We start from the raw sequence: 15,532 nt of genomic DNA on the forward strand, positions 1-15,532 counted from the left end.
ACCTTTTGTGATGCAAGGTGACAAAAATTGCTTGTTTTGACACAGTTTTTTTTTTTTTTTTTTACGGTGTTTACCCGAGGGGTTAGGTCATGTGATATTTTTATAGAGCTGGTTTTTACGGACGCGGCAATACCTAATATGTATACTTTTTTTTATTTGTTTCACTTTAACCTTACTTGGGATTTTTTTTTTTTTTACATGTGAAACTTTTTTTTATTTTATTTTTTCAACCCTTTATTTTTTATTTTTTTTATTTTACACTTTTCGTCCCCCATAAGGTCATACAAGACCTCTGGGGGACATTTACTTCACTTTTTTTTTTTTTTACACTGTTGATTTCTCCTGTAACTGGGGCTGACATAGTAGCCCCAGTTACAGGACAAATGCACCCCTAGAGAGGCTGTACAGCAGCAATCCTGCGCTGTACAGCCTCAGAGCAGGGCTGATCGAGGTCTCTGAGAGACCTCACACAGCTCCTGCACACTCCGGTCACGGTGGTCACATGACCGCCGGGCCGGAACAGGAAGCGCACAGCGCTTCCTGCTCTGCAGACACAGCGCTCGGTGAGCGCTGTGTCTGCAGCGATCGTGAAGGCAGGGACACCTGGGCACTGTCCCTGCCTTGTCTTAGGGTTGCCCTGCTGTCACTGACAGCGGGCAACCCGATCAGCAGCTGCACGATTAGCGTGCAGCTGCTATTTCTGACAGGACGTTTTAAAACGTGCTGTCAGAAATAGACGTCCACCCATAGGACGTTTATATCCTATGGGCGGACGTGAGGCGGTTAAATAAAGGAAATGACACTTGACTGAAAACAATGTAATGTCTGATAAGTGTTGTCCGAATTTTCCTGATGTTGGGGGTTAAAGTGCACCTAACCATTTAACAACTATGCAATAATCAATAGTATAGTGTATGTACATGAGGAATAACAATATTTCTGGCCATGTGACTTGTATCTGGCATTTTTTAGCAGCTCACTCCTCCCCCTTCCCTGTCCATAGACTTGTATTGAAACGTGTAATCTGATCCTTCAGTGAAAAGCTCCGTCCTGGGCGATTTCAAGAGAAATTTCTAAGAGAAAAGCATATTGCTAGGGGAAAGGGGAGCAGGATAGGTAAACAACTGATAACTGAAGAACTAGACATTTCTCTATAATAAGATATATTACAATGTTTCTTATGCTCGCTTGTACTATTGATTTATGCAAAATTGTGTAAAATGTTATTGACTCTTGACTTGTACATGACATAGACAGTACCAGATATACACCTGTGCTCTTGTAGTAAAGTGTTACATCACATAAATGAAAATTGTGAATGAAGAAACGATTCTCTTTGTATAAACTAAAAGCCAGCACTGGCATTGAGAACCAGTGTCCTGATTCTGCACGGGGCTCTAGTGCCTAATGGAAAATCATGTCTTTGTCCATAACATATTATTGGATTTTATTACAGAAACACAAGCTCATGTGATAATTTTGGGGCATCTCTACCCACAGGTCATACAAGTCCACATTTGGAGATATGAGGTCCAGTCATGCTCTACTTTTAAAAGTATTGTCTGAGTTAATTAAAAAAGGAAACCAGGGAAGCCAATAAAATAAAATTATACTTGCCATGCCCAACCCCTTCTGTTCCAGCGGCGGCACTGTGATCCTCCATGTGTATGCAGCCATAACGTGATGTTTTTGGCTGCAGAGATGACATGCCTATATACTGCATGTAACAGCCCATCACTGGCCTCAGCAGGCCAGTGATTGGCTGCAGCGGTCTCGTGTGCAATACAGTTATGTCACCGCTGAAATAAGGAAAATAAATCCTGGTTGAGAGGTCAGACCGGCAGCGTTGGAATGGAAGAGGTTTGGTACAGTGAGTATAAGTTTTCCTTCCTTTAAGGCCCCTTTCACATGGGCGAGTATTCCGCGCAGATGCAATGCGTGAGTTGAACGTATTGCACCCGCACTGAATCCTGACCCATTCATTTCTATGGGGCTGTGCACACGAGCAGTGATTTTCACGCATCACTTGTGCGTTGCGTGAAAATCGCAGCATGCTCCTCTTTGTGCGTTTTTCACGTAACGCAGGCCCCATAAAAATGAATGGGGTTGCGTGAAAATCGCAAGCATCCGCAAGCAAGTGCGAATGCGGTGCGATTTTCACGCACGGTTGCTAAGAGACGATCGGGATGGGGACCCGATCATTGTTATTTTCCCTTATAACATGGTTATAAGGGAAAATAATAGCATTCTGAATACAGAATGCATAGTAAAATAGGGCTGGAGGGGTTTAAAAAAAATTAAACTCACCTTAATCCACTTGCTCGCGCAGCCCGGCTTCTCTTCTGTCTTCTTTTTTGCTGTGTGCAGGAAAAGGACCTGTGGTGACGTCACTCCGGTCATCACATGGTCCGTCACATGATCTTTTGTCATGGTGATGGATCATGTGATGACCGGAGTGACGTCCTGCACACAGCAAAAAAGAAGACAGAAGAGATGCCGGGCTGCGCGAGCAAGTGGATTAAGGTGAGTTAAATTTTTTATTATTTTTTTTTAACCCCTCCAGCCCTATTTTACTATGCATTCTGTATTCAGAATGCTATTATTTTCCCTTATAACCATGTTATAAGGGGAAATAATAAAATCTACAGAACACCGATCCCAAGCCCGAACTTCTGTGAAGAAGTTCGGGTTTGGGTACCAAACATGCGCGATTTTTCTCACGCGAGTGCAAAACGCATTACAATGTTTTGCACTCGCGCGGAAAAATCGCGCATGTTCCCGCAACGCACCTGTACCTTTTCCCGCAACGCCCGTGTGAAAGAGGCCTAAGAGACGACTGTGTGCTGGCTGGGCCCGTGCTGCGGACCGCAAATTGCCTCTGTTCCGCACTGCATCTACCGGATTGTGGACCCATTCAAGTAAATGGGTCCATGATGCGGGGTGCACACGGCCAGTGCCCATGTATTGCGGACCCGCGGTATGCAGGCCGCAATACGGCCACTGCCGGGCAACGGCCGTGTGCATGAGCCCTTAAAAAGTAATAATAATAATAATAATTCAGACAACCCCTTGGTGGTACAATTACCATTTGTACATCTGGTATTAAGTAGGAAGGTTAGTTCATATATGGATTTAGAAAGAAAACAAATCTAAGTTTTAGATGTATTATTTATGTAAATAGCGTTCCTTTGTATTTTAATGTAACTGTGGAGTCAGAACTGAAATGCTTCATTACAAAATTGGACTTAACTGCTGTCTGTTCTCATGGTAGTATATATTCAGCACAGTGTTCCAGAGGTGTATGCCAAGGATACTGTTACAGGTTCTCCATGTTTACGGAACATTTTGATGGCATGTCGTGCTGTTTTTAATTTCATGCTAATTTGCACAGTTTCCCAAATGCCATTAAAGAAGTTCTCAAATGAAAAATAGCTTCCGGAAAAGGAGGCAATCACGTTAGGCTAAATAATAAATGTGATAATTTTTTTTACATTATTTGACAGCCTTCTTGTGGCATCTAGAAATGTCTGTTAACATTAAACGTTTATTAGTAATCATCCTCCAATCTGCTGCATACCAAAAGTTGCCACCCCCTACCCCCCTGCATCAATAGTAGATCGGCACAGTAGACTTTTTGTACGTGGTAAAAAAGGTGACTGTTTGTCCTACTGATGCAAGTGTACTGAGGGCAGTTATGGCAAACATCCATGGATGGTTGATTAAAGGGAACCGTCACCATGAAAATGCAATGTAAGCTGCAAGCACCATGTTATAGAACAGGAGTAGCTGAGCAGATTGATGTATGGTTTGTGGCAAAAGATGAATTATAACTTGTAATTTATTCACAGTCATAGAGGGCAGGCTGTCAATCACTGATAGGACCACCTCCCTGTAGATGTCCAAAAAATAAAAAAAATGGAGACAGCACGTCCAAAAAGGTGAGTTTTAATTCCAGATGCAACGTTTCGGCTTAGTGATGCATCTGGAATTAAAACTCACCTTTTTGGACGTGCTGTCTCAATTTATTTATTTTTTGGACATCTACAAGTTGTTAATATTGGGGGGCCTTTTACCACCTCCCTAGGAGACGAGCACCTCAGCATCTTTACTTAGGAGTGCTGTCCACCCGTGTTTTTTCTATAGGACCACCTCCCTGACTTCAAAGCCCAGAATGAGCAGGAATATAAATGTATAAATTATAAATTAAATATAATAAGTTATACTGAATCTTTTCCCATAAAACTATACAGTGAGGAACAGAAGTATTTGAACACCCTGGGATTTTGCAAGTTCTCCCACTTAGAAATCATGGAGGGGTCTGAAATTCACATTGTAGGTGCATTCCCACTCTGAGAGACAAAATAAATTTAAAAAAAACAACAGGAAATCACATTGTATGATTTTTTAAGAATTTATTTGTCTTGCACTGCTGAACATAAGTATTTGAACACCTGAGAAAATCAGTGTTAATATTTGGTACAGAAGCCTTTGTTTGCAATTACAGAGGTCAAACGTTTCCTGTAGTTCTTGACCAGGTTTCACACACTGCAACAGGGATTTTGGCCCACTCCTCCACACAGATCTCCTCTAGATCTGTCAGGTTTCGAGGCTGTTGCTGAGCAACACAGAGTTTCAGCTCCCTCCAAAGATGTTCTATTGGATTTAGGTCTGGAGACTGGCTAAGCCACTCCAGAACCTTGATATGCTTCTTACGGAGCCCCTCCTTGGTTATCCTGGTTGTGTGCTTCGGGTCGTTGTCATGTTGGAAGATCCAACCATGACCCATCTTCAATGCTTTGACTGAGGGAAGGAGGTTGTTGCTCAAAACCTCAGAATAAATGGCCCCATTCATCCTCTCCTTAATACAGTGCAGTCGTCCTGTCCTCTTCGCAGAAAAGCACCCCCAAAGCATGATGTTACCACCCCCATGCTTCACAGTAGGGATGGGGTTCTTGGGATGCAACTCGCCCTTCTTTTTTCTCCAAAAACGACAAGTGAAGTTTAGACCAAAAAGTTCTACTTTGGTCTCATGTGACCACATGACTTTCTCCCATGTCTACTCTGGATTATCCAGGCCCGTCCTCTTCAGACGGGCCTGGACATGTGATGACTTGAGCAAGAGAACCTTCCATGCAATGCATGATTTGAAACCATGACGGCATAGTGTTCTACCGACAGTGACCTTTGAAACTGTGGTCCCAGCTTTCTTCATGTCATTGACCAGCTCCTCCCTTGTAGTTCTGGGCTGATTCCTCCCCTTTCTTATCATCAGTGATACCCCACGAGGTAAGATCTTGCATGGAGCCCTAGTCCGAGGGAGACTGGCAGTCTTTAGCCTCTTCCATTTTCTAACAATTGCTCCAACAGTTGATCTATTTTCACCAAGCCGCTTGGCAATTGCCCCGTAGCCCTTTCCAGCTTTGTGGTGGTCCACAATTTTGTCTAAGAGCTCAGACAGATGCTACTAAGTTAGATTAATGAGTGGAGTAGAGGTGGACTTTCTAAAGACACAGTAACAGGTCTTTGAGAGCCAGAATTCTTGCTTTTTTTCAGGTGTTCAAATACTTATGTTCAGCGGTGCAAGACAAATAAATTCTTTAACCGTCTCCGGACCGCCGCAGGATCCCGTTCCGGAGGCGGCTCACCCAGGCAGAGTCACGCATATACGCGTCATCTCGTGAGACGCGAAATTTCCTGTGAACACGTGCACACAGGCGCGCGCGTTCACAGGAACTGCAGGTAAGCGAGTGGATCTACAGCCTGCCAGCGGCGATCGTTCGCTGGCAGTCTGTAGATGCAACTTTTTTAACCCCTAACAGGTATATTAGACGCTGTTTTGATAACAGCATCGAATATACCTGCTACCTGGTCCTCTGGTGGTCCCTTTTGCTTGGATCGACCACCAGAGGACACAGGCAGCTCTGTAATAAGTAGCACCAAACACTACACTACACCCCCCCTGTCACTTATTAACCCCTTATTAGCCCCTGATCACCAAATATAGACTCCCTGATCATCCCCCTGTCATTGATCACCCCCCTGTCATTGATCACCCCCCTGTAAGCCTCCATTCAGACGTCCGTATGTGTTTTGCGGATCCGATCCATGGATCCGTGGATCCGTAAAACACATACGGATGTCTGAATGGAGCCTTACAGGGGGGTGATCAATGACAGGGGGGTGATCACCCCATATAGACTCCCTGATCACCCCCCTGTCATTGATCACCCCCCTGTAAGGCTCCATTCAGACGTCCGTATGTGTTTTGCGGATCCGATCCATGGATCCGTGGATCCGTAAAACACATACGGATGTCTGAATGGAGCCTTACAGGGGGGTGATCAATGACAGGGATGTGATCACCCCATATAGACTCCCTGATCACCCCCCTGTCATTGATCACCCCCCTGTAAGGCTCCATTCAGACGTTCGTATGTGTTTTACGGATCCACGGATCCATGGATCGGATCTGCAAAGCACATACGGACGTCTGAATGGAGCCTTACAGGGGGGTGATCACCCCATATAGACTCCCTGATCACCCTCCTGTCATTGATCACCCCCCTGTCATTGATCACCCCCCCTGTAAGGCTCCATTCAGACGTCCGTATGTGTTTTGCGGATCCGATCCATGGATCCGTGGATCCGCAAAACACATACGGACCTCTGAATGGAGCCATACAGGGGGGTGATCAATGACAGGGGGGTGATCAGGGAGTCTATATGGGGTGATCACCCCCCCATCATTGATCACCCCCCTGTAAATATCCGCAAAACATGGACACCGCGGATCCGCAAAACACATACGGACGTCTGAATGGAGCCTTACAGGGGGGTGATCAATGACAGGGTGGTGATCACCCCATATAGACTCCCTGATCACCCCCCTGTCATTGATCACCCCCCTGTAAAGCTCCATTCAGACATTTTTTTGGCACAAGTTAGCGGAAATTGATTTTTTTGTTTTTTGTTTTTTCTTACAAAGTCTCATATTCCACTAACTTGTGACAAAAAATAAAATCTCACATGAACTCACCATACCCCTCACGGAATCCAAATGCATAAAATTTTTTAGACATTTATATTCCAGACTTCTTCTCACGCTTTAGAGCCCCTAAAATGCCAGGGCAGTATAAAAACCCCACATGTGACCCCATTTTGGAAGGAAGACACCCAAAGGTATTCGCTGAGGGGCATATTGAGTCCATGAAAGATTGAACTTTTTGTCCCAAGTTAGCGGAAAGGGAGACTTTGTGAGAAAAAAAATAAAAAATCAATTTCCGCTAACTTGTGCCAAAAAAAATAAATCTTCTATGAACTCGCCATGCCCCTCATTGAATACCTTGGGGTGTCTTCTTTCCAAAATGGAGTCACATGTGGGGTATTTATACTGCCCTGGCATTTTAGAGGCCCTAAAGCGTGAGAAGAAGTCTGGGATCCAAATGTCTAAAAATGCCCTCCTAAAAGGAATTTGGGCCCCTTTGCGCATCTAGGCTTCAAAAAAGTGTCACACATGTGGTATCGCCGTACTCAGGTGAAGTTGGGCAATGTGTTTTGGGGTGTCTTTTTACACATGCCCATGCTGGGTGAGATAAATATCTCTGTCAAATGACAACTTTGTATAAAAAAATGGGAAAAGTTGTCTTTTAGAGAGATATTTCTCTCACCCAGCATGGGTATATGTAAAAAGACACCCCAAAACACATTGCCCAACTTCTCCTGAGTACAGCGATACCACATGTGTGACTCTTTTTTGCAGCCTAGGTGGGCAAAGGGGCCCACATTCCAAAGAGCACCTTTAGGATTTCACAGGGCATTTTTTACACGTTTTGATTTCAAACTACTTCTCACGCATTAGGGCCCCTAAAATGCCAGGGCAGTATAACTACCCCACAAGTGACCCCATTTTGGAAAGAAGACACCCCAAGGTATTCTGTGAGGGGCATGGCGAGTTCCTAGAATTTTTTATTTTTTGTCACAAGTTAGCGGAAAATTATGATTTATTTTATTTTTTCTTACAAAGTCTCATATTCCACTAACTTGTGACAAAAAATAAAAACTTCCATGAATTCACTATGCCCATCACGAAATACCTTGGGGTGTCTTCTTTCCAAAATGGGGTCACTTGTGGGGTAGTTATACTGCCCTGGCATTTTAGGGGCCCTAATGCGTGAGAAGTAGTTTGAAATCAAAACGTGTAAAAAATGCCCTGTGAAATCCTAAAGGTGCTCTTTGGAATGTGGGCCCCTTTGCCCACCTAGGCTGCAAAAAAGTGTCACACATGTTGTATCGCCGTACTCAGGAGAAGTTGGGCAATGTGTTTTGGGGTGTCTTTTTACATATACCCATGCTGGGTGAGAGAAATATCTCTCTAAAAGACAACTTTTCCAATTTTTTTATACAAAGTTGTCATTTGACAGAGATATTTATCTCACCCAGCATGGGCATGTGTAAAAAGACACCCCAAAACACATTGCCCAACTTCTCCTAAGTACGGCGATACCACATGTATGACAATTTTTTGCAGCCTAGGTGGGCAAAGGGGCCCACATTCCTAAGAGCACCTTTAGGATTTCACAGGGCATTTTTTACACATTTTGATTTCAAACTACTTCTCACGCATTAGGGCCCCTAAAATGCCAGGGCAGTATAACTACCCCACAAGTTACCCCATTTTGGAAAGAAGACACCCTAAGGTATTTCGTGATGGGCATAGTGAGTTCATGGAAGTTTTTATTTTTTGTCACAAGTTAGTGGAATATGAGACTTTGTAAGGAAAATAAAAAAAACATCATTTTCCGCTAACTTGTGACAAAAAATAAGAAGTTCTATGAACTCACTATGCCCATCAGCGAATACCTTAAGGTGTCTACTTTCCGAAATGGGGTCATTTGTGGGGTGTTTTTACTGTCTGGGCATTGTAGAACCTCAGGAAACATGACAGGTGCTCAGAAAGTCAGAGCTGCTTCAAAAAGCGGAAATTCACATTTTTGTACCATAGTTTGTAAACGCTATAACTTTTACCCAAACCATTTTTTTTTTACCCAATAATTTTTTTTTATCAAAGACATATAGAACAATACATTTAGAGAAAAATGTATGTAGAAATGTATTTTTATTTTTTTTTAAAATTATAACTGAAAGTGAAAAATTTCATTTTTTAGCAAAAATTTTGGTAAATTTCGATTAATAACAAAAAAAGTAAAAATTTCAGCATCAATGAAATACCACCAAATGAAAGCTCTATTAGTGAGAAGAAAAGGAGGTAAAATTCATTTGGGTGGTAAGTTGCATGACCGTGCAATAAACCGTGAAAGTAGTGTAGTGCAGAATTGTAAAAAGTGGTCTGGTCATTAAGGGTGTTTAAGCTAAGGGGGCTGAGGTGGTTAAAAATCATACAATGTGATTTCCTTATTTTTTTAATTTTTTTATTCTGTCTCTCATAGTAGGAGTGCACCTACAATGTAAATTTCAGACTCCTCCATGATTTCTAAGTGGGAGAACTTGCAAAATCGCAGGGTGTTCAAATACTTCTGTTCCTCACTGTATATCAGTCTTCTCAGCTGCTCTATAACATGATTCCTGCAGCTCAGACACCATGTTCCTTGTGACAGGTTCCCTTTAAAGAGTTTCTTCAACTAAATATACAGATCTAGTTAGCGCAAACATCAGTGGGTTAACCTATTAACCTGACAGTGTAACTTGGTTAACCAGACAGTGTAATAAGCTTTGCACATGGTTGAACTAAGCCAGCGCGATAGGCTTGTGTGTTAACACGTGGCTCAGTGGTTAGCACTGGTGCCTTGCAGCGCTGGGGTCCTAGGTTTGAATCCGACCAAGGACAACATCTGCGTGGAGTTTGTATGTTCGCCCCGTGTTTGTGTGGGTTTCCTCTGGGTACTCCGCTTTCCTCCCACACTCCAAAGACATACTAATAGGGACCTTAAAAAATAAAATAAAATGAAGTCTCTGTAGAAAATACTCGTCCTCTCTAGCGCTGCAAATCCAAAGACAATGTGGGAAAAGTCCGTTGTAAAGGGGTATATAGAAGGATTGCGCTGCAGGAGAGAAATCTTATTTGTGTGAATAAATGTTCCTTTTATCAGTCTTCAACTAGTGTGAACACAGGCCAACCTCACAATCCGACACTGGTATGGAGACCTGTGGTGTAATAAAAAGCGCACTATGGTGTAGCAAATTCCAAGCACTTAACGCACCATGTGAATAGATTATACTCACAGGATTTCCAGTGGGTAAATGCGTGTAGAAAACTGGATGGTATCTTCAATTGGATTCTGCTGAAAGAAGAGAACTATAGCGTAGTATGTAGTGACACTTAATGCGCCTGCAACAAAATTCTACTCACAGAACTTCACTGGTAAAGTGCATGGAAAAATTCTCTGCGGAGTCTTCACAGACAGCTGGGCAAATGGAACAGGCACGAATCAGGACACTTAGACATGAGAAATCCTAAAAACAGTCCAGCAGATGAAACGCTTCTACACCTAGATGGCAATGAACCACAGCTTCCAAAAAGGACTAGCAGGTAGGATGGATACGCACCAAAGGGTCAGATAAAAAATTATTTAATAAAAGCCAAAAATTACAGCTTTAAAACATATATTAAAAATCTCTGTAATGCCCGACCCGGGTTTCGCCGTGATGCTTCGTCTGGGGCGTTGATGAGTAATTGAATTACTCATCAACGCCCCAGACGAAGCATCACGGCGAAACCCGGGTCGGGCATTACAGAGATTTTTAATATATGTTTTAAAGCTGTAATTTTTGGCTTTTATTAAATAATTTTTTATCTGACCCTTTGGTGCGTATCCATCCTACCTGCTAGTCCTTTTTGGAAGCTGTGGTTCATTGCCATCTAGGTGTAGAAGCGTTTCATCTGCTGGACTGTTTTTAGGATTTCTCATGTCTAAGTGTCCTGATTCGTGCCTGTTCCATTTGCCCAGCTGTCTGTGAAGACTCCGCTGAGAATTTTTCCATGCACTTTACCAGTGAAGTTCTGTGAGTAGAATTTTGTTGCAGGCGCATTAAGTGTCACTACATACTACGCTATAGTTCTCTTCTTTCAGCAGAATCCAATTGAAGATACCATCCAGTTTTCTACACGCATTTACCCACTGGAAATCCTGTGAGTATAATCTATTCACATGGTGCGTTAAGTGCTTGGAATTTGCTACACCATAGTGCGCTTTTTATTACACCACAGGTCTCCATACCAGTGTCGGATTGTGAGGTTGGCCTGTGTTCACACTAGTTGAAGACTGATAAAAGGAACATTTATTCACACAAATAAGATTTCTCTCCTGCAGCGCAATCCTTCTATATACTCCTAATAGGGACCTTAGATTGTGAGCCCCATTGGGGACAGTTGGATGCTAATGTTTGTAAAGCGCTGCGGAATATAGTAGTGCTATATAAGTGCATAAAATAAATAATAGATAAAAATAACACTCCAGCATATACTTTAACTCTTGCTACATCTGTATTTATAAAAAAAATATGGTTAATGAGACAGTATGGCTAATTTCAGACAAGTGTGTCCACTCTACTACTGTACCACTACACTGTACTTTAATAACACCATCAGTATAGATCAGTACATGCAAGGTCAGGCAGAGACACAAATCATTATAATGCCATGCTGTCCTGTAAAAGGAGCAGTGTTCAGAATGGGAAATCACATTCCCACACTGAGCAGTGATCACGCTCGTCTTAAATTAGCCTAAGGCTGGGTTCACACTTGAGCGCATTTTATATGCGTGTTTTTGTCGCGCGTTTTTATGCACGTTTTTTGCAATAGTAAACGCGTGTTTGACGCGCGTTTGTGTGATTGACTGCAGTGTCCTATGGCCACAAACGCGCGTCAAAACGCCCCAAAGAAGCTCAAGAACTTGTTCGAGCGTAGGGCGTTTTTCAGCGCGTTCAAACGCGCTGTAAAACGCTCAAGTGAGAACCAGGGCCATAGGGAAGCATTGGTTTTCATGTGTTGAGCGTTTTACAGCGCGTTTGAACGCGCTGTAAAACGCTCAAGTGTGAACCCAGCCTAAGAGGTAGAGAAAGCTGTAGATTGAAGGTATATTCCAATCAAAGGGCTGGCAAGGCTCCTTGCCCATTTCTGACCTAATCAATCACAGTTGTGCCTTGAGAAAAGGACCTGGTAAATCTCAGGTAGTTACATTCTGCTTAACAACCCCATTAACAAACTTTAGTTGTTAGAAAATATATCCCCAGCACTCAGACATGACTCAAGAAATCAGCTCATAGCAGGGTTCTCCCTACTAACAGCAGAGAAACTGATAAACAGGGAGGAGGAAACACACTGCCACCTAAGGCTGTGTCAACATATCACAGTTTATAGGAGAATCTCCAAACCTCTGGGACCACGTGACAGGGACAGAAATGAGTGGTGTGTGAAGTTTTCAATTTTAGAGAAAGTGGGGGCCATTTATCATTCATAGTATGTTTCTTTTTTGGCTGCAAATTCTCATGTTTTGGTGCATGTCTTTATTTGCACAAAATCCGGCAACATTTACCCACCAACGCCAGATCTCGCCACTATTGAAATTGGTCTTCGTTTTAGAGCAACTATTGTGATTACATCTTTTTCCTGGCCCATGTGCGACTTATGGAAAAGTTGCAAAAAAAAGTCTTAACTCCTTGCTGGCAACCCCCTGGTGTACTTTTTAATGACAGTGGCTAAACCACATTACACTTAAGCCAAATTCATTATTATTGTCTCTGAGTACAGGAGGGAGTAGATCAGCTTTGACAGTCACCTATTGTGAATGGTGTATCTTGTGTTATCTATATATAGAGTTGTTATCTGTCATAATTCTACATATGATGATAATGATGAAAAGTGATCTGTACAGACCAAAATGTGGCGCTTTGAGGGTGAGAACTGCAGGATTATAGGATTTTTTTTAAATACAGTTACGTGGACAATTAAAAATGACATCGCCAAAAATTCTTTCAAATATTTAACATAAAAACTTTATTTAAACAATAGGCCATTTTCTCATGAGACATTGGTAGAGATTTATCACGACTGGCATTCCCATATGCCATTCTTGATGCCTGTGTGCTGGAGTAAGATGCGCCTAATTTATTAAGAAGCAGATGCTTCTTAATAAACTATCTGCATCTCTGGCAATCCATGAGACAGAAACTTAAATTGAGCTATAATTTATGCCACTTTCTGGTATAATTTATAGTAAATCTGTTGGGCCGTGATAGGCCTGGTACCTCAGCTTAGCCCCACCCCAACCAACTCAAAAAGTTCCAAATTATGGTGCAAATGTGGCGTAAATGCGTTGATAAATGCTCCTCTTTCTCTTTAGTATCTATGGGTAATTAGAATTGCAGCTATAACTATAGCTATTACTATAAATCTATGACAGAAGGAGGGGGCAGTGGAAGCCTCCACCCCCTGTCAAATCAGTCACATGACACATATATTTCTGTATCTAATATTTGTATCATTCTATATTATATAACACTGTGATATAGCTCTAAACACTATTCTCTTTTTCTTTTCCCATTTAGATATGTCAGACTAATTTGGAAGGCAAGACATTCTATTCCAAGAAAGACAAACCTCTTTGCAAGACCCATGCCTTCTCCAACGTGTGATCAATGGCCCACGTGCACATTCACAGTCTCACAGACATGCACACCTCATACACACTACAGCTGCCTGCATGCAGTAAGGATACAAAGGAGCCACTATATATATACATCAGCTTTGTCTCCAGCACTACAAGTGAAGAAAATGCCGGAAAGAAATATATAATCGTGCAGTTACATTTCAGCTTCCTACTAAAGTCTTACTGTTTTATAATGTTAGGTGCTAATTGGCCATCCAATATGTGAGACATTAGCCATGTGTTTTATATGTCTGATCTGTTATGTTTAGGATTGGCAGTGGTCAAACACAGAAAAAAATATATAGGGAATCTTTGCTGAAAAAAAATGTTTATAAGTCATTAAATATGCCTTTGAATCAAGAAAAAGTGCTTTTACCAGTGTTAGACTGGCACACCCTCCGGTGGGTCAAGGTCTACACAACCTATGAGTCCTGATGGTTTGGGCTCTGTGTGAGTCTGGACATGCACATATTCCTGTAAAGCTGTAGGATGGGCGCCTCTAGGAATCATTTTCTCTTGTGTACTACACTGGGGTGCGCTTATAAATTGGACACTTCAGTCACTTGGAAAAATATGCATCCCTTATGAGTTACACTGTATTCCTTTCATAATTCAGTATTTTGAAGAAAGAAGTTTAAGGCTCTTGAGCTTAGACATATTCTGTAATGTAAAGCATGAGAGGCAGGTAATAGAGGCAAGAGGAAGGGAGCACATGGCCAATGGTAGAAAAGTTTACAAGAGATATCCAGTTAGTTTACAAATGATGGGCTAAGCAATATGATGATGAGGGGGACATTGCAGAGGGAAAGTTTACATGGGACACCGTTTACAACACTTTACCTTATTGTGTATAGAAGTATAATGTGATGTACATTATATAGAGAGGATTTCTGTTACAGTTTTAGAACTTCAGGCAGAATTGTAGCTAGAATTAACACATTCGTTAAATATGAATAGAATGAGCATTCTCTACAAATCATTATATAACATTAATAGAGACTTTGCATATCTCCTAACAGACTCTATTAGTTCAGATGCACTGTGCACAGGATTCAGCCATATTCTAAAAATGCATTACTAATGGGGGTGAAACATTACAACTGCAAGTATGACTTTTATAGGACTTATAATAATGTAGATGTTCTTAATGCCCCTATTTTAGCTATCCTATATGCTGATTTGGATAATAGAGACCAGGCTGAAATAATCTAATATGGTGAATCCTCATGTGAGCGGTCAAGCCTCCATAGGTTATGATAAGTGTTCTAAATATCAGAATTGGCAGATCGCTGATAGTCAAAGATTTCTTGCTTTATACTGATTTCATGTACTTTTAGTTCAAGCTCTTTTTGGCAAAAAATACATAAAATAGAATAACTTTGCCCTTGTTTTATTTAAATAGACAATATTTGCTTTAAATGTCTTGGATTTGTAGATTTTTCATTCTATTTTATCTGGTGAAAAAAAAAAAGAAAAGAAATATCATTCCATACATGATAGCAAAGTAGTGAATACTTTTCCAGTGATGACTGCTTAGCAGTATACACTGCAGTCATTGACTTGGCCTTCCATAATATCAATGGAGGCTTTCATCAGACTGATGCGCTGTGAAGAATGTTGTTTCATCTTCAAGGTCTCACTGTTTGTCACTTTGCTTTATTTGTAACACGCATTAATAAATACTTTGCTGTTGATGAGCTATTACCTTACTCTTTGCTCTTATATTTTTAGATGTTAATGATTCTTTGGCAGACGATAGTTGGAGAGGTTTATTAATGCTAGTACCCCATACAAGCAATGCACCGCTCTGTTACCAAGTGCATCATACACAGCCTTGGACAGACACACAGAGAATGTGTGAATTCCCT

At 41.7% G+C, this 15,532-nt stretch overlaps 1 protein-coding gene across 2 annotated transcripts in view; it reads left to right on the forward strand.

Moving 5' to 3' along the window:
- The window catches only part of PDLIM7 (PDZ and LIM domain 7), a 173,420-nt gene extending 158,413 nt beyond the window's left edge, over window positions 1–15,007 (forward strand). For both annotated transcript variants that reach the window (XM_040405480.1, XM_040405472.1), the window contains exon 11: window positions 13,564–15,007. In XM_040405480.1, the coding sequence (XP_040261414.1) occupies window positions 13,564–13,650 (87 nt within the window). In that variant the 3' untranslated portion in view covers window positions 13,651–15,007. The remainder of the gene's footprint in view (window positions 1–13,563) is intronic.
- Window positions 15,008–15,532: the final 525 nt, after the last annotated feature.

This window comes from Bufo bufo, chromosome 1 (assembly GCF_905171765.1).
Source record: "Bufo bufo chromosome 1, aBufBuf1.1, whole genome shotgun sequence".
Lineage (NCBI taxonomy): Eukaryota > Metazoa > Chordata > Amphibia > Anura > Bufonidae > Bufo > Bufo bufo.